Source organism: Trichechus manatus, unplaced genomic scaffold, assembly GCF_000243295.1.
Source record: "Trichechus manatus latirostris isolate Lorelei unplaced genomic scaffold, TriManLat1.0 scaffold00027, whole genome shotgun sequence".
Taxonomy (NCBI): domain Eukaryota; kingdom Metazoa; phylum Chordata; class Mammalia; order Sirenia; family Trichechidae; genus Trichechus; species Trichechus manatus.
Window position 1 is genome coordinate 22,992,743 of NW_004443963.1, and position 25,043 is coordinate 23,017,785.

The following is a 25,043-nucleotide window of genomic DNA, read 5'->3' on the forward strand; positions in this document are numbered from 1 at the left end:
TGGTAAAACAGAAGAAAACATCTTAATTGGAATAAAGGCTTCTATTCAAAACCCAAGCAGGGTCCTTGTCCTTTGAGAGATAAAAGGTACAAAAATAACAGCAAGACAACAGGAATAAAACCCACATGAAATCACTGTGGCATCCAGTTTCTATTCACAAAGGAAAAGCTCCAGTCCATCTTTTAATTTTTTTGAAAAATTCCTGACATTACAGAACTAAACTGAAATGTATTAATATTCCACTCTTACATATCCATGACAAACAGAAAAAAAAATTCATGAGCCAAAAAACAAAAACAAAACAGGGAGAAGCTTATAAAACTAAATATGGATCTCAGCATTAACAGCTGAACAGAGAAAGGAATTAAAACGCTTTAATTAAAAAATCACGAGTGGATGATAAAGTGTAGAAACCGAAAATTTACAAACTATTTAAAACCTGGAATCGCTGACTGTTCAGAAACTACACAGATGGATCATGGGTGGTGGTGAACAGCAGAAAGGGATTATGGATGAATCTGCATTGTTCTAGCTGCTCCCCATGCCACCCGTCTCCGAAGAAAGCCTGTAACACAGAAACAAACAAGAACTCAAAATTAGTTTTTCCAGTGGCCAGGTGCACCTTACCTCCCAAACTTTCAGCCTGGTTTGTGAAATGTGAGGAAGTGAATAGATGATCAGTGTTTCAGTACCAATGGAGGCATTTTAAGATCTCTTGAATTAATTAGTACCGCCATCCTTTAACCCCTACAATCCAAGTTTCTTGAGGCAAATCACCTCAGAACTGAGGGAAACAGCACCTTGGTTACCAATTGTTGGTGTCCCTTGAAAGTATGTCCTTTGGAACCTTTGTTCCAAATATGAAACACCCTCCTGAGAGGGTGGTCACAATGCACAAAAGCATTGTTTCTTTACTGCTGAGCTTATCTTAGCTGTCCTAAACTGCTGATAAAACAGCAGTTTAGGAAGCATTTATCTGAAGGCCTGACTGAGGCTAATCCCGAGACAGCTCACAGAAACCTTCAGTCTAGAATAACCCTGAGTTTCTCTATCAATGGGTTATTACATACAGATGATACACTTTCTAACACTAAGGGATGTGAAAAAGGGAGCAGCAAGTACAATAACTCTGGATCAATAAAAATACCTGTTTTTAGGGCTAGTTTTCAGGATTTAATAGTGTCAGACAAAATAATTTCAGTTTCAACATCTGCCTAGCTCAATCTGGAATCTCATAAATCTGTGGTCTTCTTGTAAACCAAATTCTCCATCTAAATATGTCTGGCTATAATGCCATTCTGTTTCAAACAGGTCATCTGAGAACCTGTAATCCAATTTAGGGCTTCGAGGGGAAAATATTTAGGTGTTCAACATGCTTTATGATATTAGCTCCCATTTCTAATACAACTAAATGTTTAAGACTTACTTCATAATGCTGCATTATTCCCCATCTGTAACCCTTCAACAACGCAAAGCCAAAAGCTGGCTAGAAGAGGGAAAAACCAAGAACCAGGGAATAGAAGGGTCCTTCAATTACAAACCGTATTTACTTTTAAGCCAGAAATGGTTTCTCTATCTCAGCATGAAGGGGAGTATTTAGTCCTTCATGGAGGTAGATTCTTGACAACTTCAAAATGAGACTGATCTAAGGGGAAGGTAAATAGACCCTAAATTAAAAAAGGGTTCAGTGGGAACTATTTGCTAAAAGGAATTTTAAGCATAAAGGTCCAAGAAAGGACCTGCTGGATACAGCTTAGATCTAGGACCTAAAATAATTAAGCTCATGTAAGAAGGTGACATTCTATCCCCAAACACCCTAAAGAGCTGAGAAAGAACTGTCTAGAATTTATGCAAAGCCTGAGCGGGGATTTGGGGGAATGGGGTGCGAGAGGCAATGGGAAGAGAAAACCAAACTATAAATATGTTCAGAACTCTAGGATAGAAGGACCACATGGGGGAGCTCTAAGCTTTTAAAAATTTAACACCAAAATACCTTTGGAGGTGGTGATGGGAGTCTGCCCCTTAAATATCTGGATTCCTTGCCATCAATCCTTCCTTAGGGAATACTGATTAGGTAAAGAGACCTTCCAATCAAGAACTTGATAAAATAAAAACCAAGTCCCTGAGGGAGATTGTACCAGCATAACTAAATCCTAACTAGAGAGAGACCTTACCAAGGGAAAGCTAGACCACCCAGTAAGGGAGAAAGAAACAAGAAAAATCCTACCTGGACAATGAAATGGAAGTATGCCTCTCCGATCCTTCATGCAGACTTGGTAACACTAATTCATAGGCCCAGTCTGGGATTAAGGGGCCACAATAACATCATAGAATAATATATTGAATACTTATGAGCAGTAAGTCTTTTGATAGTGTAAGCCAAAGAGGATGTGGGAAAGGTTATCACGGAAAAATCTCTGCCATCAAGTTCTCTAATGCCCTGGGAAGGGCATTACACTTTCATTACCCTGGCAGTATGTACTCTGGTTGAAGGAACTAATTATCAGGGCCTTCTACCGTTACATCCAGGGCATTTCTCTTTTTTATGGAGACAGAACTGTGCCATTCTTGGGATAAAAAAAAAAAAAAGCTTCAGGGAAAGATGCACACTTGAGTAAAAGTAGAGTACGCATTGCTAGTCTTGGCTAACTACTTGTGTGATCTATGAATTTAAATTCTTTAAGGCCTCTTTTTTTTAATCTGTAAAATGAAGGAACCCATGAGTTACAGAATCAGTTCATCCCTAAGGTTCCTTCAAAATCTAAGTCTATAATTCTCAACTCCTGATAGTGTTGGTGGGGGAAAGTGTAGCCAGGGGAAAAGTGTAGTCAGGGAACAGAAGGCAAGGTAAAGTAATTTCAGTGAATAATCAGAATTGGTTTAGGACTGGACAGAATGCAGTCACATCTTGGGTGACGCTATAGGTTGATCGTTCAAGATTTATCACAGAAAAGGGGTAATGGTAATATGGAGAAATGCAAACAGAAGCTGTCGCTTTTCCCACCATGTGCCCACCCCCCTAAGACCCTGGGTGAAGAGATAACTTCTTTTTATGTATGTCCTAAAAGTTTCTCAAAGTAACCACTCACTAGGGGAAACAGAGGCCTAGCATGGACACCCTTATTATCTACTGATGGCGGCAAGGTAAGGGATCTAAAAATTATATAAACCATTCTTCACTGAACAAGCTTGTCAATTATGAAGGACCCTCAATCTAAACTGTCACAGGCCTATATCCCTTTGAGTAAAATAATGACAAAGGACTATAAAATTTAACCTGAGATATTAAAAGGCCCAAATCAGTTTTACAGGCTTCCTAGTTGAGCAGCCAAGGTCACACACACGTTCCCACCCCTTTACCCTTCACAGTACACGGTGAACTAGGTTCTTAGGTGGCGACTTTATTACAGCTAGAAACACCATCTGGCCAAGAAGGCCTGCTGATAACTTAACCATTAAATAATTTAAAAAAAAAAAAAAGAATTAACGGATAAGCTTTTATTCATTAACACAGAGCCTAACACATTGTCATATTGCAAGGCAGAATAAAGCTACAAAAAAAGGTAACAGAGTAAGAAAGAGCAAGAACTGTGGTTCTAGATAAAGAATTCAACAAGTCAGACTCTGAAACAGGCACTCAGCTCAAGGTCTAAACCTAAACAAGGGTTACCACACTGCTCCCACCCTATCCCACCCCTCTTATCCCACCAAAGTAGTAAAAAGGAAATGGTCACAAGCTCACAATTGTTTGGTTCTCACCAATATTAATACAGGAAAACAAAATGAACCAAGAAATACTTGAGGGGAGGTCTCAAGATATGCAATCAGTAGGGGGAGTATCTCTGTTTCTCGCCTTTCAGTTTGTTAGTTACACATGGCACTGCAGAGGTGGTGGTGGTGGTAGCTGAAGCCCCGGTACCCTTAGCAGCAGACACAACATTTAGAGCCAGGAGAGGGATGGGTTTCATGCCAAGAAGACTGGAGACACAAGGGGCGGTCGGAAGAGGGTTGGGGAGGCTGGAGGGTGCGTCGGAGGTCCCCGCTGTGGCGAGTGAGGGGGTGGTGGTGGAGGAGGAAGAAGAAGAAGGGGTGGAGGGTTGAGAGAGGTTGATGCTGAGGTGGTCAGGGATCGTGACGGAGGCTGCCTGGGAGGAGGGTTTAGCGTTTTCTAAACTGTAACAGAGGAAAAAAGGAACAAAAAAAAAAAGGGTGGGTGGAAGGGAAGACCACAAAAGGGAAAAAAAGTACAGGACAAAAACCGCTTCAGTTATCAGTTAAGTGCCTCTGGTTGCCAACTAGGAAGACCTAATACCAACTTGTGAATAGTCTCTTTCTTAGCCTGTGCCCCACCCTCTAAAACATCATATTCCATTCCAGAATGTTATTTATTAACTGCTACAGTGAAGAAAAAACTAACAGAGTAAGGAAGAAAATCACAGAACTCATATTTCCACGTATCTGACACACTGACCCAGCCCAAAAGTCAGAAGGTAGAAAATGAAAAGAGTATTCATCTGAATACAAGGGAAGAAATGTTTCATCCATCAATCAAGTGTCAATTACCCATTCTAATGGAAAAATCAACTATCCAGCAATTACTTGTGGAATGTTAATCAGCATACATTTTGTTTTTCTCTAGTTAATATTAAAGTTTGCTTCCATGTCCACAAGATGAAAAGGGGCAAGCAAGTCCAAAGCAGATCACTAAAAGGAATGTAGCATTTTCAAAGAAAAATGCTGAGAACAGCTATGCAGATAAGAACCAGGGAAGCTTCGTTTCTGGTGGGGTGGTGATAGGAATAAAAGGCTCTTTATTTTTTGACTGACTATACTTTTAATGTGGACCTTACAGAACTAGAAGACAGGAACTCAAACACCGCTAAAAAATTCATGTTTAAAAGACAAAAGTAATGCTGCTTCTACTCCTAAAATAAACTCCAAATAAGTTATGTCCTGCAGTTCCCAAAAGTCTTCATATGTCTAAGTCAGGACTGAAGATATTCGTTCAAGTCTGTCTGGACAATTTACTGCACAATGGCAGAGACTCAATTTTGTTTACCTTAAGTTCCAGGGACACCTGCAATCCATAAAAGAAGGGACACAGGAATCAACTACACAAAGGACCTAAATTGCTACCATGAAAAATCAGAAATTCTCAGCAGAAATGCTCAGAATCCATTACTAAAAGTAGAAAAATTCTTCTTGCCTAGTGTTAATAAAACCAGTTTGACGTCTGCAATCAAACTGGGCCGAGACAAGGAAATTAAATTAAGCTTTGTGCACAGTCGTCGTTTTCATGTTAAATGAAGCTTTAAAACATTTTGACCCAAATCCATAGCTTCAATAATAGGATGATCCTGAATAGCCAGGCATAGAGGATGATCCTGAAGAGTGACTCTAGGTCAGGAAACTGGCATGGGGAGTTCTGCTTCCTTACAATGTTGCCATTGACCTAGTAGGCAAGTAGGCCACATTTGAACATTATCTGGCAATATTCAGAGCAAGCCTACCCAAGCAAAGAAAAACAATTTCCAGCTTCTAAGAACTTGATTCTTGGCATTTAACACTCCCCACACCCCAATTAGAAACAAACAAAAAAACCTTTGAGAACAGCCATCTGTGCAAAGCTTACTACCGTTTCACTCTGAACATTAATGACTTAAGGTGTCTGGTAGCTAAACAAGAAAGTAGATTTTGGGACCTCAAAGGTGTTAAAGACTTAAGGCAAGCAAAAATCAGAACCACCACTGGGGAGTAAGTTTGTCCATTAGACTGTGATCAGTCCTGCTACAACCTCAAGTGCAGTAATGTTAGCTAAGTTTGGACAAGGAAAATAAAACCCCAGAAAGTCATTAAAGGATGAGATAGTGAAAACATCACTGACATTTCTGAAGCGTTCCAATACCCTGCCTCTCCTTTTCCCCAAACCCTGAACAATGGAGCATTATATTCGCAATTTGAGAAAAATCGGTGTTTTTAGGATAATAATAATGGCTACTTCCAGGAAACTGCCTTGTTGTCACATTACTTCATTATCCTTATTTTATCTAAAGGTGCTTCGGACCGAAGATCAAACCAGTGAAAGAAATACTGGGTCTACGTGACAGGTACCGTAAGACTGGACCATAGCTGGTTCTAAAATTCAGTATGGGTGCTCTAGCCACTGTCTTACTAGTGAAGACACGCTTCAACCTTTTCACTCCCCAAACCATCAAAGATCAAACGTAAACAATACATTTTCCCCCATGTAAACTTACTGCAATCTAGTTGCTTTCTGCTACACTAAGGAGGAAAGAAAGTGGGACTAGACCAATAGGGCTAGAAACTTAAAAACCCCAGCACTTTTTTTGCAAGCTTCACCTGCCTACATCCCCAAATCCCAAGTAATCCTACATTTAACAATACACTGTATCTTTCCCCCATACATACAAAATGATGTTATCATCAATAAAACATAAGGTAGAGAAAACTTACCTGACGTTAATTAGATACTGAGCCAGGCTAATGCTGGCAGCAGATCCAGTGATGGTAACCTGCCTATCAGTAGATCCTTCCACTGGGTTCGCAATTTTGATCTGCGCCCCAGACATCTGACGGATCTCATTGATTTTGGCGCCCTGACGCCCGATTATGCAGCCAATCAACTTCGGGAAGAAAAACAACAAAGCACACCAAATTACGAAAGGTTAGGCCCAAGAATTCCATCCCATTCCTCTAGATTCCACAGCTTGGGTCCAAAAAACAAGACAACGGAAACTACTATCCACATCCTACACTTCTCTACCCATATCCTTCTGATCAGAAAGCGTTAGTTATAGATCCAGTCTCATAACTCCTGCTCTATTACTGTCTGACCACTAGAGGCCAGAGCCAATTCTGAGCTGGCGTTGTTAGTTGCCAATCAAGTTAATTCCAACTCATGTTGACCCCATGTGTGTCAGAGTAGAACTGTGCTCCACAGGATTTTTAAGGCTTGGAACCTTTCAGAGGCAGATCGCCAGGCCTATCTCGCTAGTGCAGGTTCGAACTGCCGATCTTTCAGCTAGCAGTCAAGCACAAGTGCTTAACAGCTTGCGCCACTTATAGGACTCTTGTCCATGCATCAGCACCTCATTATTTCCAGAAAACAAGACTCTCCCTCATTCTCAGAGCACTAATTCTGATGAGGGAGCCAAAATGACACTAATCCTGATTAGATGCCTAAGAATATAGAAAGGTAAAGGTTTCTTCAGTTTTCCACAACAAGATCCTTGAACTCATTCTGCCATTAATTACCACCTTCCTATACTGACAGAATTCTGATTAATCAATTTCTAAAGCTTACACCTTCAGATTAAAAAAAAAACAAAAACGCCTTTATTTGTGGTGTCAATACCACAGACAACATGTGGCTACTGAGCACTTGAAAGGTAGATTGTGAGAATGAGGAACAAATTTTAATATTACTCTTAATTTAAACTTGAATTTAAGTAGCCACATGTGGCTAGTGGATACCATGTGGGACATGACAGGTCTACCATTCAAGGACCATTGTTCCCAAGGCTTTAAGAACAGTGCTTTTATTCTACATAGAAAGACATGTTTGGCATAAAGTTTTTCAAAAGGCAAATGGGAATTTCCATTTGAGACAAGCTTCTTTCTACCTCATCATACCTCACATAGTTTTATCAACTTTCTCGACCAATTTATACTTCAGAATTCTACATATAACGTATATATCCAGCTATAAAATGAAATTTATTTTCGTGTCTAAGAATTTCCATTTTCTTTCCCCAGGGCTCAAGAGTACCAAGACACTGCTGAAAGGATTTCTATTCTTTAAAACCAATTTTCTTATTTTCATCCCACACAACCCAGCGACACTTACATCATTTGGAATGGTGAGTTCATGAGAAGTAGTCTGAGCAGATGCATCCAAACCTGCTAAAAGACAGAAGAGAACAAGAAAAGTTCAATGAACAGCATACAAAACCCCACTGATTTGCACATTAACCTAACAGAAGGAAGCAAACTGGAAACCCAACACTGGCTGTTGGGATTCATCACTAACTTGGAAGCCTCCAAGGAGGAAAGAGGGGGAAAGGGGTGTAGAAATAATGCTGGAAAAGGTTCTTCTGCACACTCCCTCCAAGAGCTGATTTCATGCCATTTCCTGCAAAGCCCAGCCTATTGGGGTGGAGGGGTGGAAGCAAGGGGCAAGGGATTATGGTATCCTCAAAGAGGACCAAAATCTAAACATCAAGTCCTTCTGTGCTTCTATCCCTTCTCTGCTTAGGATTTCCAGCTATTGTGTTCCAATTTTCTCACCTGATGCTTATGAGCACCAGTGCCAATATCATGCCTGCTACTGGGTACTATGGACTTTTGGCACACATCTGGAGTTGCTTTAAATATACCTATATCAGATTTACAACCCCCACCCCTATCCTTCTAACCTAGACTTCAAGGTCAGATAGAATAAATGGCAGTCAGGTGAAGGAAGTTCATTTCTCCAGACTTATTCCCTGTCTTTTGCTTAATAATTACTTCTGGTTATTATTTTTGTTTTCCAAAGAAAAAGAAAAAAAAAACCCATCAGCAAACACCCATACCCATCTCTGACACCTGGACTGGACCAGGCCAGCTGGCTAACCCTCAAGCCTAGTCCTGCTCTCAGCTGCGGCTACTGGTCTCAACATTTTTAGAAGGGGGTTGGCCAGATCCATCAAGGGACCCTTGGGGACCCTAGGCCTACCCCTTTGCTCTCTCAGCTCCTCTCTCTCTGCCATGTGCATGTGGCTGGTATGGTTCATGGGCAGTGAAACAAGACTCCCACCAGTTTATTAATATAACAGTAGAATACTACAGATTTTTTTTTTTAATCATTACCCCAATAGCCTTTCACCTCTGGAGAGCTGGATTCAATGCCTGTTAAGATACAAGTGAAAATGAGTTTGGTGGTCTCATCCTAACCCTATCGGACAAGTTATTCCTTATACAAAAAAAAAACACCCTAAAAATAAAAAAATTAAAACAAACAAAACAAAAAACAAAAACAAACAAAAAAAAAAAACCACTACACAGTTTGGCACAAATGGATTGTCTCTACCCAGGTCTATGAATAGCTGGTGGAGAGAAAGGGGGTGCCAATCAGATCAAGGGGGCAGCAGTCAGGATGGGTTAGAAGAAATACCAGCCTACCCTTTGCCTGACAAGCATCCCCAAACCTCACCCCCAAACCTTCCAGGGCCTTTTTTTTTAAGAGTAACTCACCCCAAATGAAAACACGTTAACAAACACATTACCTCCTTGGGTTTAGCCATAGCAGACAGGCAAGGTTAAACCAGCAAGATGCTGGGTAATGAAGTCTGTTTTAAACAGAAATCAACCTGAGACCTTGGGGCTGGCCTCTGTCTTGCACTACACCTTACAGAAACACACACTGAGGTATCCATACCACTGAATCCGGTGTTGCCATGCGTCATAGGAAAATGAGACTGTTGCATTGCCAACTGGTGCAGCTTGGTCAACTGCAGAGAGGAAACAGGAGAGGCTGACATTAGGAGAGTAACAGAGCCAGGGCTCAAGCACATTCAAATTTGAAAATGCAGAGCTCCTGATCCCCAAAGTTGACTCTACTATTCAAACTACAGTGGAGGGTAGAGGAGGGTAGAGATGGGGCTTAAATCAGAATCCTGAGGATGGGCAGAATATGAAGGTTAAGGGTTAAGAAATAGAAGGGGTGTCAGTACAAGAGAATGATGCAGTTTGGGTGTGTGAAAAGAAAAGCAGCAGCACCCGCTCTACAACCATCCCCTTGTGGGCTACTTAATGAAAGGTGTCTGCAGCCATTGCAACAGCTGCCCCGGGGACAAGCACAGACAGGCTAGGTAAACAAACTGTGTAGTGGTGCTAGGGAAAACACACCATGCAGGGTTCTACCAGTATTGGGATGAGGGAAGGAGATGAGGGAGCAGGGAGACTGCAAGGAGAGAGATTAAAAAACCAAACTAGGTTTAACAACCAGTCACCTAACCACTACTGACTAACTGTCTTTCTTCATTACATAAACTGTCCTGTAAACAAACCCTCTTCAGGTCTACTTCCCAGCCCTGGGGCCTACCACTAACAAAAAGCCAAATTCAACTTCCGAAGTCTAGATACTCAGAGCATTTGAAAGGGTTAGTAAGGATAAAGAAAAAGTGCAGAAAGAAATGTCCTGAAGTCTGAATATGAGCACTTATTTAAATGAGTTTTCAGTGGCAGGAAAGGTTTTGAGTCAAATTCCCAAGTGCTCAACTTCCTATCCCTCCCTTTGGATATAAGCCCCTTCCCCATCCCTCCAAATGCTTTTTAAATTATCACCTCAGAGTGATGAAGAGCCAAGGGCAACCCAACCTCCCACACCCCCCAAGGAAAGGAGAACTCCATGCAGGGAAGCACAGTGCACTGTTAATTTAAACTGTACTGAGAGAACAAATGACAGTGTACCACAGAAAATTTTACTTTTAACAGTGATCTGGAACATGGAGGAAAGCATAAACTGATAATCTGCTGGGTTGTAATTTACAGGGGTTAAACACCAAAAAGTAAACAAGGTGCTACTATGCCCTAATAAAGATTATTTAAGGGCTGAAAATATGGGGCTCACCTTGTGAGGAAAATAACGTAATATTGCAAATGTTTAAGACCCAACTCACTTCTGGCTACTTGGGAGAAAGGAGACCATTTTGGATAGGAGAGGGAGCTTTCTGAAACAAGAAGTGAAAACAAAACTTACATCTGGCTGTGGAATGGCATACTGTCCTTGAATGGTATAGGCCTACAAAAGGAGGAAAACAGTTCCTATTAAAAACCAATCACGGACAGCCACCCAGTGGGGAAACAAGACAGATTTCAACTAGCCAGGAAGCCAGAGTTGAACTAGAGAATGGGGAGGCCAGGGATTGAGGCAGTAGACAGTATCAAATACAGTTAGACCGACGTTGGCCTTCTTTGAACACTAAGTAAGATGACTATTCCAGAGAGCCTACAAAATGAGCCAAGTTCCCTGCAATCAAAGGCAAAACATACATATCTGTTTCTTAATAAAAACGTAAGAAGTAGAACTAAGCAATGCCTCGGTTGCCCAAGCCCCCCCTCTTCCTCCTTGTATACAAGTTAGCCTAAGAGGAAGGTGGTCTCTTCCCTCACCACCCCACCCCTTCTCCTGCCAATCATGGTAACGTGAATGATTTGTATCTGCACAAACCTACAATGGCATGTTTTGAAAAACTTCCTTTTCCCTATCTTATATTTTTCTCTACATTTACCTGAAGAACTTGAATACACTGAAAGCTAGCTGGATCCCTAACACTAAGAAGCTGACCACAGGAACACAAAAATCCCTGTGCTCCAATTCCTGCCTTCTCCCACATTCCCTCTATAAAAGGCACTTGCAGCTCCCACTGTGCCCTCCTCCCCCAACACGATAACCTCCCAAAATGGGAGCTGGGTCTTCAGGGCAATGGGGTGGGGGGTCAAGGAGGAAAGGAAAACGGAATAGGAAGGGGAGGAGTGGCTATTCAGGATGTGAAGCTTCTCACATCACTGTGGTTAATACCCCAAAAGTGCACCCAGGGTGGTGGGAGGAGGGTGAAAATGGGGTGGTAGGAGTGGGAAAAGGGGAAGAGGGGTTGAACCAAAAACCAAAAAGAAAACCAAAAACCAAAAACCAAAAAAAAAAAAAAAAAAAAGAGTTGGTGTTACCATCTGGTGGGCTACGCGGCCTGTGTGAAATGAGGTGGGGGGGGGGGTCAGTCCAGGTCCCCGTGGACAGGTGGTGTCCACAGCACAAAAATCACCAGCGCCACTGGCCCCCCGCGTGTTGGCAGTCTCGGCTGAGGCGGAAGGATTGAGTGAGCCTTGGAGACTGAACATCCCCTCTCACCTCTAGAGGTGGTCCCTCCAGGTCAGGGTTGAGGCACATGGACGGGGTGGTGTGGGGAAAGCTCGCACTGTCGCTGCCTGTGCTGTACCTGTCCTGTGGATAAATAGAGGATTTCAGTCTCCAGGGCTGTCAATCCGGCACCTTGTCACCAGCATGAAATTCACACAAAAAAAAGTTGTTTATTTTTTTCCTTTTTCCTTTAAAAAGGAGCTCACGATACGATTTGAAACGAGCTGTAATCAGTGAATTTAAAAAAAAAAAAAAAAAATTACCTACTGGCAGCTTTCACACTGCACATTTGGGTTATTTTCAGTAAGAATGAAGGAGTGGGCAACAGAGCTGATGCCAGCTACTGGCTAGTGTGGGATTAAGTTGAACCCCTACAGAGCCCACTTTGACACAAAGGAACAAAAGACACAGGTCCATCTGTGGACACTGCATGAACTGGTCCATTTAAAAAGGCTCGTGGTAATGTTCCATGGCAGGGCCACTCATGGAAGAAGCTGCAAGCTTTTAGAGGGTGGTCAACTGAATAGAAGGCAGGGAGGTAAGGGAAGCAAAGAGGTAGGAAGGAGAGAAAAGGGAAAAAAGGGAAGGGAATTGAAGCCAATAATTGTAAACAGACAGGACTGCTGCCACACAGCATGGGACGTTTTATAATCCCAAATGGGAGTGGAAGAATACCGAAGAGCAGGAATCTGGAGTTCCTGGGGAGAAGGGAAAACTCTTAAGGCTAACCCTCCTTGCTACACTGACTCTAAGCTTTTACTTATCCTTCCAAACCAACTGAGAATCCTTTGACCAAACCAGTGTGTACATGGTTAGCGCAGAAAGCAAGGTACTACAACTACCTGTTCAAGGCAACACTGTGACTCGGTTAACCTCTAATGAAAACTCCCAGAATTACATGACAAATTAAGTTCCCAAAACCTTGCTCAACTATATGCTAACTCAACAGAACATGAATGAGACAGACTTAGTTTATGCTTTCCCTATAAATGGCTCCCAGGTCAAACACAAGTAATATGGAACTAGTTGCTTGTAAAAGGCCAGTCCCAAATGGGAAATGGCATTCTGAACAATGCATTTGCACCTGGGAAGCTACCAAAAACTGAAGGTCACTATTTCAAAAACTGACCTACCTACTCCTCAAACACTATCCAACAAAGCATAAAACTACAGTGGTGCTCTTGTTACAACAACCTGACTTTGGAATAAACCACGTGCCAAGGATCAAGAGCGTAGGTGGGTGAAAGAGGAGTAGAGGCCAAGGGAGTGCTTTGGTGCTCCTACTGCAACACCAAAGGTCACAGCACCACAGCCCGACATGCTTTCCCCCTTCTATTCTTGCACACTGAACCCTTACCCCAGCTGATTTCAGTTATGCCATGTGGGTTCAAACCAGTGTTTATGAAGTTAAGAGCCTGGGAAACAACACACTGGAGTTTGGGAGTGAAGGGGTAAGGAGTAGGGGGAGGTGAGGTGAGGGGAAGGGGAAGTTTGTAGGACACTCAAGTTCAGGACCCCCAACTTGGAGAGACCAGCATCCAGAATCTCCTTCAGAGGTCCAACTCTTTGCTACCTTTATTCAGACCTCTAAAGATTACCCCACACATATAAAAGCATGGGTGGGGTGGGGGTAGGAAGAATAGTAGTGATACCAAGGTAATTTAACACTTTCTTCTAACCCAACCCACCTTAAATATCAAACATAAATGACCTTTGCCGAGTGCCTACAAAACTTCCATTGCCTGCTAGAAATTAAATAACAGCTTGGCATTCACAGCTTTCTCCAACACAAAAAAAACTACAAGCAGGTCAAACTATGGCCAAAGTACAGGTTTCAGCAAGCATGCAGAGTGGCCTGATATGCTGCTGGCAAAGTTGACATTTTATATATAATCCTTGATCATTCTAGGCCACCAATGAGAATTTTCTTACCTGACCACCTGCAAAGATGACTGGAGAACTGGACGGCTTGGGCCGGTACGGGATGGTCACGCCCTTCGGGGGGGACTGGGAGAGAGTCAGAGGGGAAAAAAACAAAAAGAGATAAGGTTTCAAAGCTGCTTCAGCTGTGTGGCTTAAGCTCACACAGGTCAGTTAAAGTAAAAACTGTATTTCCATCCCCTCACCTACCAACGTTGTCTCTGGCTAGATCTAAAATCATCTTCAGAGTTTATCTCCCTTTAAAGCAGTAAGATGGCTTGTGGACTACACAGCTCACACTAATTCCTATCAAGGCAGATGCCCCCATAATAAGTTTACGCATTATTTCAAAATAAATCTAATGAATCTAAAAGCTTATACACATACACACGTACACTTTAACTGGCAATTTTTAGATTCTCACATTTCTGCCTAAAGGACCCAAAAGCTGTCTAGGATGATAGACACTATCCATAAATAGATTCAAATCCCTGAAGTTTTTCTAACCCTTACTTGAAATTCTACTTTCCCTTCTCACCAACATGGGACCATCTCTAAAACGGCTTAATTTCCCTTAATTTTGCTATTCTTTTAATAGAATGGCGTATCATCAAGATCTCACAAGTCATTTAGAAACACTATCATAAGCGTGTTTCTCTAGTATGTGTAACTACCGTTTTGAAAATAACCCTGCCTTAAAGCACAGAAACTAAAGAATGTGTCAACGTTCCATGTAGCCAAAAGATTGTAATCCAAAGGGCAAGTTAATTTTGCTCTCAGGAACCCAAATACAGGTTTTGTCCATTCAGTCCAACAAGTGCATCTTACCCTACCAATCCTGTAAAAATTGCTGTGAAGCAGAAGATCACTGCTGCTCAGCAGTTTCTATTTTTTATTACAGACATATAAAAAATCAAGAGCTGAGGAAAAGAAAATACGAACTCAGAGAACCTCTTCCCCACCACTACTGGACGCTTCTAACAGCTTCACCTAATTCTAGTCTTACTAAATATAGATCAGTCCTTCTCCCTAGATTTCCCCTCCCCTCATTATCAGCATGAGCCTGAGGGCTTACCTCCAACATGACCACGCAGATCTGTTTGACACACTCAATGATGGATTGCGGAATGCCAGCAATAGTGATGGCCCGCTCAGTTGAATTCGGGAGCATATCCCCTGCCACCTGGACCTGAGCCCCTGTACTCTTTGGGGGGTAAAAACAAATTCAAAATCAGACAAAACCAGCTCATGCTCTTCTAATCCCTCCCAGCGGCAATTTTTGCCTAAAGTTCAGTAGACATTGAGCCCATCCCTTATCTCCCCTTTTCAACCCTCCATTCCCATTATTCCCTACTCCAGATAGGACTGTTTAATCAGTTAAAAATAAGTTAGCCTCTGAGAGCCAAAATTAAGTTTGAATAGCAGCCTAAATTTAACCTGATCTCAAGAAAAGGATCCTTCTAAACAATTTCCTCTGAGCTAATAATAGCTTCAGGGGTCAAACAATACCACCACATGTATCACCCACCTTTCATTCCCTTATTGAACAAATTTTTACGTCAAGGCTGGGAAAAAATCAATGAACAAAACTAAGATCCCTACTCTCGTGGCACGTACAATAGGCTCCCAAAACTCAAAACTAGTTTTCCTTTAGGAGCTGTTCAAGTTTCATACCAATACCCAATCCAATAACCCCTAGATACAACTAAATGCTTCCATAATTCAACGTAACGTCAACAATTTCAAAGGATACAGAATTACAACTATACCCCAATGTGTCTTCCCATTTTCCCTATGTGGTTTAGCAATCTGGCCAATAAAAGCATTGCTATTATTATATATCAAACTGTAACCTCTTCAGGCATAAAAATTACGTAGTCCTATGGAAAAGCTGCCAAAGAATTATAAAAAAATGAAAACTGGTCACATGTAATAGTTACAAATTCTCGTTAGCTTTTCATATTCTAAATTATTTTTAAGATATATTTGTTACAAAACGTAACTACCAATTGCATAATTTTATCCTAAGTATGATCAAAGTCTAACCCTCTAGGATTCCTATTTTAATAAAAATCTCTGCCTCATCAAATGTAAACTTATCGTAGCTATTCTAAGAGCTAACAAAGGAAGCCACACTTAAAGCAAATAGCTGACATTTCTAAAAGTAGCACAAGAGTTACCAACCTCTCGTATTTCCTTGATCTTGCAACCACCTTTCCCAATGAGAGAGCCACACTGACTAGCAGGGACCACCAGCCTCAGGGTGACTGGGGGTCTACTGGCAGCTGTGCTATTGGTCATAGAGCTGCTGATGTCCTACACAAGAAAATTAGACCAAAAGGATATATGATTATGCAGATCCCTGGTAACCCATACTGCCACGAAAGAAACCACTTGGCCTTGATCTTGTAAGGGATGTCATGATCCACCACTGAAATGTGAATTAAGTGAATAGAGCCTCCCAAACCATTTCTGCTGTGAAGACAAAAATTCCTCAGAATTGTAGAGGGAGTATTTTTTTGTGTGTCTTGGTAGGAAAAAAATTATTACTTGTTTTGGAAATTACAGTTAACTGGGCGAAGGAAAACAATATTGAAGTTGAAATTAAATATTAGGAGAAAGATAAAACAATGCAATTACTTCATTCAAGCCACCAATTTCTGTCCTCTGCGCAAAATGTTAGAAACTAAAAAGACTTAAGTATTCTTTATCACTGCTTTAATTAATTTTTTTGGTAATATTATCACTGTACTGATAACGAAATTGAGGCTTAGAAAGTACTTGCCCCAATTACATCTAAAAAGTGGTAAATTTTAAATTAAAGACTGCACCGGCTCCCAACCATAGTCTTTGCTATTACGATATGCTGCATCCAAAAAGCAAGTTAATTGTAGCCTTCCGAAGATCAAGATCACACCTCAGCCTCGTCTCTACGTAGTAGCTAGGCCTGGAAACTGCTTAAGCATAAGCCCCCAAATTCAAGGATATGTTTCTTATTCGGTTAGAGAACAGACCTTCTAAATGTTTAAGACACAGCTCTGGACTAGCAGGGTACTGGTAATCAAAAGAAAACATTTCTGATCTTGGCAAGGATAAGATTTCAGGCACCATTAAGTACCCAACCACCAACCAAGCAGCAGCCAGAAGCAGTTCTCCTCAGTGTTCGGTGTCAATTGCACAATTAGCTGCATTACTGCAGGAAGGGGAGGAGGCTGAAGACAAGACCCAGGACAATGGTTATTTAGCCTGTGAAGGTTGTTTGGTGGGAAAAAACTTCCTTCTGCCAAAAAAACCCCTCTGGTATGAACATTTTGCTTCTGATAATCCAGAAAACATGTACTCTCCTCCCAAATATAACTGCATCCAGGGTTGGCATCTAGCTGCATTTAGAGTATACTGGTGTTCATTACGGCCCCTTATCACTCATTTGTGCTCTAGAGGGCAATAAAGTTGACTTGAGAGCAATGGGTTTGGTTTTGTTTTGTTTTTTGAAGTTGACCAAAGCATGGGTGACATGCCTTAAAAATTACTGCTCAAGAAATAAAAATAAAATGTTTGTTTATCACTCAAATATTTTACAATGACTCCCTGGAAGTAGTCAAGCAATCTATTTGTTTCAATGATTCAAGTGACTTATTTAACTACAAATGGGTAAACGTTGAGAGATGCTGGGGGGGGTGGTAAACTGTTGCCATCAAGTCATTTCCAACTCATAGTGACCCTACAGGACAGAGCAGAACTGCCCTATAGGGTTTCCAAGGAGCGGCTGGTGGATTCAAACTGCTAACCTTTTGGTTGGCAGCCTTAATTCTCAACCACTGTGTCACCAGGGCTTCAACAGGTGGAGTAGAGGACCCATTTACAGATTTTTATGATTCAGTGTCCCTGAATTTGAAAACCCTCAGAAAAGCACAAAGCTATCCAGAAGCACTTTAAAATGAAGAAGGGTAGGATAGAGAAGAGAGAACAACAAACCTCTTCCAGTTTGTCAATGATCATAGCGAAGGCTTTAAAGATGGCATTAGTGGGTCCAGCCAAAGTAATAATTCTCTCAGGACAATTCCCTTCTGAGATGTTGATACGTGCACCACTCTGGATAAGAAACAGAAGCAAAAGAAGTTAAGCAGACAGAAAGATCTGTGCATATGTAAGCTATTTAAAAAAACCTGTTGCCGTCGAGTTGATTCCAACTCATAGCGACCCTACTACAGGACACAGTAGAACCATCCCATAGGGTTTCCAAAGAGTGGCTGGTGGACTCGAACTGCCGACCTTTCGGTTAGCAGCCAAGCTCTTAACCACTGCACCAAACCCCAACGTAAGCTATACAGCCCTTCCTAAATAAAATGGGCAATGAGTTGACTACATACATAATCCTGTTACAAGGCAAAGTCATAATTATTTCAAATACCACTTTGTCTTGAAACATAGCCTACAGCAGCTACCTTGCCGTAAGTCCTGAATGAATTCTGAAACTTGCCAGAACTACATTTTACAGTGTACTATTTGTCATTACAAATGAATAAGCCAGAAAAATACCTGCATCTTATATTGAGATATTCCCCCTTCTAATCTCTCATTAAACGATTTTTTTTTCCTGAAGGTTTTTAACTTCCCAAGGTAATAATCCCAAAGCCCTCAAAACTCACCTCTTCACGCATCTTCTTAACTGATTCTCCTTTCTGTAAGAGGAAAAGGCAAGTGTGAGTTCCAACTGCTATTTCAACCCAGACAGACTAAATAGTAACAAGAGCTGAAATGAAATTGTCTTACCTTTCCAATAATACTGCCAACTTCCTGCAATAGAGAAAACTACTGTCAATAGTGTTAATAAGAGGAAACACTGGAAAAGGATTCATTATCATGAAAAGGAAATCTCAGCTGTCCACCTAATCAACTGCTGTCTATGCTAATTACTAAGACAAAACAAAGTAATGGAGAGATTTTAAAATTTAGGATGAAGAGACTTATTTCTTTTCTTTGCTCAGAGCTTACGAGTGAAGCTATCTGCTGGTTGAATGGACACGGGAAATCAGGGGTGGAAAGGAGGAGTGTGCTGTCACAGTATAGGGAGAGCAATTAGGGTCACGTGATAATGTATGTATAAATTTTTGTATGAGAGACGAACTTGAATCGTAAACTTTCACTTAAAACTACAATAAAATAAAATTAAAAGAGTGAAGCTATCAAAGAATTCTGAAGGAATAATGATGCAAGAGTGATTAAATGCTATCATTGTGTTTAACATAAATTATTTTAAAAAAATACCAAATATATCTTCCTCCCATAAAGTTTTCTAAAATTGTTTGGGCAGGAGAAATCTACTAATCACAAACATAGCAACTTCCAAGAGAAAACTCTAGGTAAGAGATTATATCTTTGGCTCTAGCCTCTAGTTAAACTTTGCCTGCTCAGTGAAGCTTCCTAGTAAAGTCTATCTGTCTTCCCACTACACTCTCATCTACTCAGCCAGAGGAGACTGCTAAAGCCAGACATCCCACAGTGCTAATCTGATGAGCTCCAAGATTCATGCCTTCTCTTCCTGGCCCCTCCCCTAGCAGTTACTATGACCCAATTTCCCAAGCAACTGATGCATACCTTTCCATGCATAAGTAGCCGGATGGTGAGAGTGACATTTAATCCACCTTCAATCACACCGGTGTCCATGTCGAGCAGTGTTCAGGGAAGATGGACTTTTGAGTGGTCAAGTCTTTGGTCACTGGTGGGGGAAAGCCAAAAACTGAAATGCAAACATGACCAAAATGAGAAGATTAAAAAAAAGAAGGAAATATTTCCCAAAGTTATTTTCACCATTATTGTTTTCTAATTAACTCTTTTCTTAACAGCCTAACAGACAGCAGATTTGCATACACCTAGCACAACTGCATAACGACAAACTACATTTACAGCTCAGGTTCTATTACAGGGCATGGAAGGCGACTTTCCAATCTACTCTCATTAGTTAGGTAGGGTTTCACTGACTCTCAGGATGAGGAAGGTTCCTTCAATTGGCAACCGTTCTAAGGGAACTGCTGAACGTGCACCAGTTGTCCTTCAACAGAAAAAACCTCAACAGGACACAGGAACACCTGGAAATCATGCAGGCAATCCTCAAACTAGGCAACTACATACTGTGAGGGCAAATGACCTTTGGCTTCCCTGTTCTTAGTAGCAGCGATTTCTACGTAAAGAAACTGAGATGAATATCACAAATATCACAATGCTGATAGACAGCAAATGACATACAAAGATTTAAGTCAACAACCCTGCTGAAAAAGACACGATTTGAATGCCTTCCATGCAGGCTGGGGTTCCACATTCCTCTTTGAAAAATGATTCAAACAATACATTAAGCACAGGCTGAGTCCTTTTCCTATCTCCTCTCCCAACCCAACTTGACAGTTACTCAGATTTGGCAAAATTTCCTTCCAAAAAAAATCAATTAAAATAAAACTATTAATAAAATTATTCTGATTGTTTTAAATAATAACAGTAACTTGCCTTCCCCATCTACTCTCTAAAATAATATTCCTAACGTTTCTGCTTTGGAACAACTGGTTAGTCGATGTGTAAAAAACAGATTTTGGTTTTGGATACACGTTTACCTTCAATACCTCCTCAGGACCAAAACGATCTCCTAAATTCTGTTAAATTTCTCCAATGACATTTTCAGTATCCATCCTTTCAAAACTCAAGGTCAGTAACATCTCCTGGATGCTAGTTCTCCCCCTTCACAAACCCAGCCACCTTTTAAACCTTGCTCTAATACCAAGCTCGTATCTTAAATATTAAAAAAGTGCATACCATTCTGATAATGGGAAAATGCCCCCCTGGCTACCTCAAGAGTAAGTAAATATAAAAAGAGGTCTTGCACATCCAAAACACTTCATTTCCCCATTTTCAGAATATAATTGTGGGCAAAATACAAGAATTCAATACTTCCCTCTCAGAAAAACAACAGTGCTTGGTAAGGGATAGCACTACGTCTGTAGGAATCATCCTTTTTTAAATGAGATATGGTAAAAACCTGTCAGTTTAATTCCTTAACCCCACTCAAATGTAACAGGAAGCACTTTCCAAATACTATACAAATGCAACTTCGAAAGAGAAAGAAAATTGAAAACCTATTTGAACCCATCTCTTGAGGTAAGGCACAAAGCTGCATTTCTAACTCCAAATCATCCAAGTAATCTACGAAATCCTCGTCATATTTTTCTCCTGTCTAAGTCAACACAAATGTACCCAATCTCAGCAATCCAGCTGTTAATCCTGCAGTCCATTACCCCTTCTCCTATAAATAGCTCGCTCTGGGTCTATATCGGCAAGGCATTTTGTAATTTTAAAATTCGTTACCCCGAAACAACGTCCTGAATAACTCGATACCTGGGGGCCCGTCTACCCCTTCTTTAGCTCGGCAGCCCCCCTCCCCTCGGTCATCCAGGCATTTTCCACTTAAAAGGAAAAAAAAAATGCCCCCCCTCCCCCGACTAGAAAAGAGGGGGGGAAAAAAATAAACGGTTCGGTCAGGGGGGGGCGCTGCGATCCAGGGGGAGGGGCCGGACTTGTAGCGCCTCCTCGTGTGGCTGCGCCAGCGCCTGACCCCCGCGGGGAGCCGCGCTCACCCGCCCGGCCAGCAAGCCGGCCATCGCCTTCCCCCACCCCCCTCAACCAACAAATCCACCGCCGCCCCCCCTACCGCGCGCGCGCCCTCCTTGACTCCTGCGCAGCCGCCACCGGGAAAAGGCGGGGGGAGGGGGGATTAGGCCTTGCGCGAGGCCTACTAGGCCGCGCTGGAGCCAGGGCCTCGCGTGAATGGCCGACCAGGCAATGAGGGGCTAGGCGCTTACGTGGGACTACGCGAGGCCGGGGCTCGTGACGAGGACTGGAGCCCGCTAAGAAAGATAACAAGAGACGAAATAGGAGTTATAGCTGGGCGCGGAGGGATAATTTTTAAGCTTACCTGCAGGCGCGAGGCGACTGAGGGGGAAAAGGGGAGCGGGCGGGAAGGGGAAGGGCGGGAGGCCGGGGGCGGAACAATAGGGGCGGGCGGGAAGACGAGGGGGGCCCCGCGGGCGGGCGGAGGAGGAAGGGGGGGGTGGAGGAGGAGGAGAAGGAAGGGGGAAAGAGACCCCGGGGCGGGTGGAGGGCGGCGGAGGGCGGGCGGGCGGGAGAGGGCGCAGGCGGCGGCTGCTCCGGCTGCTGCCTCTGCTGGTCTGGGAGGGAGACGGGGCGGAGCGGCCCGCTTTCAACCCCGCGCACCCTCTGACCCCGGAAGCGCTAACTGCCCGGGGGCCGGCGAGGCGGCCGCGTCCTCCAAACCTTCCCCACGCAATGCAGACGGCCTCCCAAGAGCCTAGAGCGGCTCCGCGGACAGCATTGACACTACCGAGATGACTGGTAGCAGATGGTGAGATGTATGATAGAGCGACCGCGTGGGGGAGGGAGCGGGGAGGAAACTAGTGGCCCCTAGCGGACTGGTTGGAAAGCTCAGGTGCAAGTGCGGAGAGAGGTGCAGTCGTGATGAATCAAGAAGGGGAAAAGAAAAAGGTATGGGTGGGGAGAAAATGTTAAGAGACCGGAAAACCCAGTAGTCCATAGTGATACTCAAAAATAGAAAGAAAAAAAAAATAACTAATTTCCCACATTGGAGGTGGCTATTACACCAACTCTTTAGTCTGAAAATTGGTAGTTAAAAGGAAAGAATTGAGCATTTACCCTCCCTTTTTAGGAAAAACTATAGTTCGTCCACAGTTGCTAAGAGAAAGCTCCTTTTTAAAGAATTCTAGGTAATAAATCTAGAAGGAATGAAAGAGAAAATCACCATTCTGCAACCCAGAATGAAATAATTCATTCAGGCAAGTATCATCGATCATCAAAACTTTAAGTGAAAGGTTGTTAGAGAACAAGATGTTATCATGCTGCCAAATATCACCCCAAATATTATCTGCAAGTCACACAGTGAAAAAGTGTAACTTTTCAATGGAGTCACCACCTTACCAAGTGATCAGATTTTGCATCACAATATTGTATGGTCCTCGATGAGATGCAATAAGTACACAGCATCATCTATTAAGTATTCTTGCCAAAAGAATCTTAATCTAATCAATCCTTTAGACCTAATTTCCAATTTATGGGAAATATAGAAGATAAAGGAACAAGTTAAACACCACCAGGCTACAATAAAATAATCAAATCCAGAATGTGGGACATTCTACAAGACAACTAGTCTGGTCTTTTCAAGAAGGTATCAGGTAGATAGGAGAAATTTAAAAAGCAGACCAACCAAATGTAATGTTGTAATGTGTGGGTTTTGTTTGGATCCTGGTTTGAAAAAAAAAGCTATATAAGACATTTTTGGGATAACTGAGGAAATTCAAACATGAACTGAGTATTAGATTATATTAGAAACTATATCTAATTTTCTTAAGCTTGATAATGAAATTGTGTTTATGTAGGTAAAATGCTTCTTAGGAAGTACTTGATGAAATATTTAAGGGTGAAGAATCATGATGTATACAACACTTACAAATGGTTCGCACAGGTGTATCGATAAAACAGATATGGCAAAATGTTAACAATTATTAAATCTAGGTCGTTGGTATATGGGTGATCATCACTGTACTTCTCTTTAAACTTTTTTTTTTTTTTTACAATTTTCATAATAAAAATTGGGGAAAATATGTGGAATGGAACAAAATCAGCAAAATGCTGATTACTACTGAGCTAGGTGATGGAAAGATAGGAGTTTTTAATACTACTTTCTCTACCCTTCTTATATCTGAATTTCCAGATTAAAAAGTTTTTTAAAAACCAGAGAGGAGCTCTGGCAGAGAGTAAAGCAAAATGAGGAAATTGAAAGAGACAGCAAATATACAGGGTTATTATTGAAACTTGTTCAAGTCCTCGATTCTGGCCTTAATATCAGTTAAATTTTATTAGGCAGCTCCAATTCAGTGGAGTCACCTGAAGGGGGACAGCTTCCTGAAGTGAAAAATAAGGCTTGGAAACTCCCAATGCCTCTCCACCCACCCCCAAATGAAGGGGTGGGCAGTAGGAACAATGTAAGATAGAAATAAAAAGAAGTCTGTCATTTGGTAAAGGTGAGGGACAGTCCAAATACTGAGAGAGGAAATAAAGTAGAAAAATGTTAGGATACCCAGAAAAAGGCAAACGAGGGAGCAAGCTTACTATGAGGCCTGGGCTAAAGGTCAGTTTCCCCTCAAGATTTTGCAGCTGGGTCATTTTTTACCCCCAGGGCTCTGAGAGCTGGAGTGAAGGTGAGTGGCTAGCCATGAAATCATTTCTTATGTGACGGGCAAAACAGAGTTCAAGTTAAAAGTTAATAAAATACAAGGTCCCATACGTCAAGGAACTCCAATGTCAGCAGAACATCCACATCCTCCAATCCATGGTTCATTGTAGTAGTGGTATGAATGAGTTCTAGGAAAGCACTGTGAAGGGCAAAGCAAGGACTCATCTGGAAGAAAGAAAGGAGAAAATGGGGTGCAGAGGACAGAATATGACTTTGGAGTCAGGAAGTTCTAGAGTGAAATCTAGACTTTGCCAGTTGAGTGTTCCTAAGCAATTTATTCAGCCTGTTTTAGCCTGTTTTCTGCCTTCAAGGTTTTATTGAGAACTAACTGGGTTAATGTACATAACATACCTGCGGAGCACAAGGAATAGCAGTAAGAGCTCAATAAAAGCTGATCCCAACCCCCTAACCCCACCCCCCTTCACTAGGAAGAGGTTTGGTTTATCTCATTCACACCTTTGGAAGATAGGAAACTTTAATAATAAAAATTTCCCTGATAAAAACACACTCAAACATTTTGTTGTGATAGATGAGTTTATAAAGTACTACTGTATCTAGTATACTATTTTAAGTGCCTTACATTCGTTGACAAAAAAAAAAAAAAACCTCCATCATTCTGTAATAAAGAGGAATATTTTCCTCCTTAATATGGAAAAAAAAGTTAATAAAGTATCAGCATCCTCTACTAAAGTGGTTTCTATTTGGGGCTAGGCAACAATTGCAGCCAGTTTTGAAAAAGAAAGATGGGATGTACCTAATAGCAGTACCTGATAATTTTATGAATTGGTAACTTCTCAGGAGAAATAAGCTAGCCAAGAAAGTGACTTGCCTAGGGCTATAGAGTAATCTAATATAGGGAAATGATTCCCAAAAGGCACTAAACTAGATAAAAAC

General features: G+C 41.7%; 1 protein-coding gene across 16 annotated transcripts; it reads right to left on the reverse strand.

The window, feature by feature from the left end:
• Positions 1 to 131: 131 nt before the first annotated feature.
• PCBP2 (poly(rC) binding protein 2) lies at positions 132 to 22,055 on the reverse strand. 16 transcript variants are annotated; one of them, XR_002823671.1, is made up of 15 exons: positions 19,436 to 21,311; positions 18,611 to 18,634; positions 18,487 to 18,519; positions 17,813 to 17,929; positions 16,022 to 16,153; positions 14,913 to 15,041; positions 13,850 to 13,936; positions 11,909 to 12,001; positions 10,760 to 10,801; positions 9,437 to 9,509; positions 8,869 to 8,907; positions 7,868 to 7,923; positions 6,475 to 6,644; positions 1,551 to 1,645; positions 132 to 565 (listed from the first exon to the last, which is right to left on the reverse strand). XR_002823671.1 is itself a non-coding variant. In XM_004373968.3 (15 exons), exons 2-15 carry the CDS (start codon positions 19,502 to 19,504, stop codon positions 529 to 531), a joined length of 1,089 nt encoding a protein of 362 aa, XP_004374025.1. In that variant the 5' UTR covers positions 19,505 to 19,577; positions 21,798 to 21,850; the 3' UTR covers positions 132 to 528. The 16 variants fall into 16 exon arrangements, 15 of the variants coding, with proteins under 15 accessions (XP_004374025.1, XP_023584870.1, XP_004374027.1 ...); XM_004373968.3 differs by lacking the exon at positions 1,551 to 1,645 and adding an exon at positions 21,798 to 21,850 and having other exon boundaries at positions 13,850 to 13,924; positions 19,436 to 19,577; XM_023729102.1 differs by lacking the exon at positions 1,551 to 1,645 and adding an exon at positions 21,798 to 21,823 and having other exon boundaries at positions 19,436 to 19,577.
• Between the last annotated feature and the right edge of the window lie 2,988 nt (positions 22,056 to 25,043).

Excerpts from the sequence above, each read along its gene's own strand:
- PCBP2 (XM_023729102.1), bottom strand. The coding sequence starts at position 19,504 with ATGGACACCGGTGTGATTGAAGGTGGATTAAATGTCACTCTCACCATC. Across the intron at positions 16,154-17,812 it reads TCATTGACAAACTGGAAGAG|GACATCAGCAGCTCTATGAC; the intron begins GTTTGTTGTTCT and ends TTTCTTGTGTAG. Across the intron at positions 9,510-10,759 it reads ATGCCATTCCACAGCCAGAT|TTGACCAAGCTGCACCAGTT; the intron begins GTAAGTTTTGTT and ends TCCTCTCTGCAG.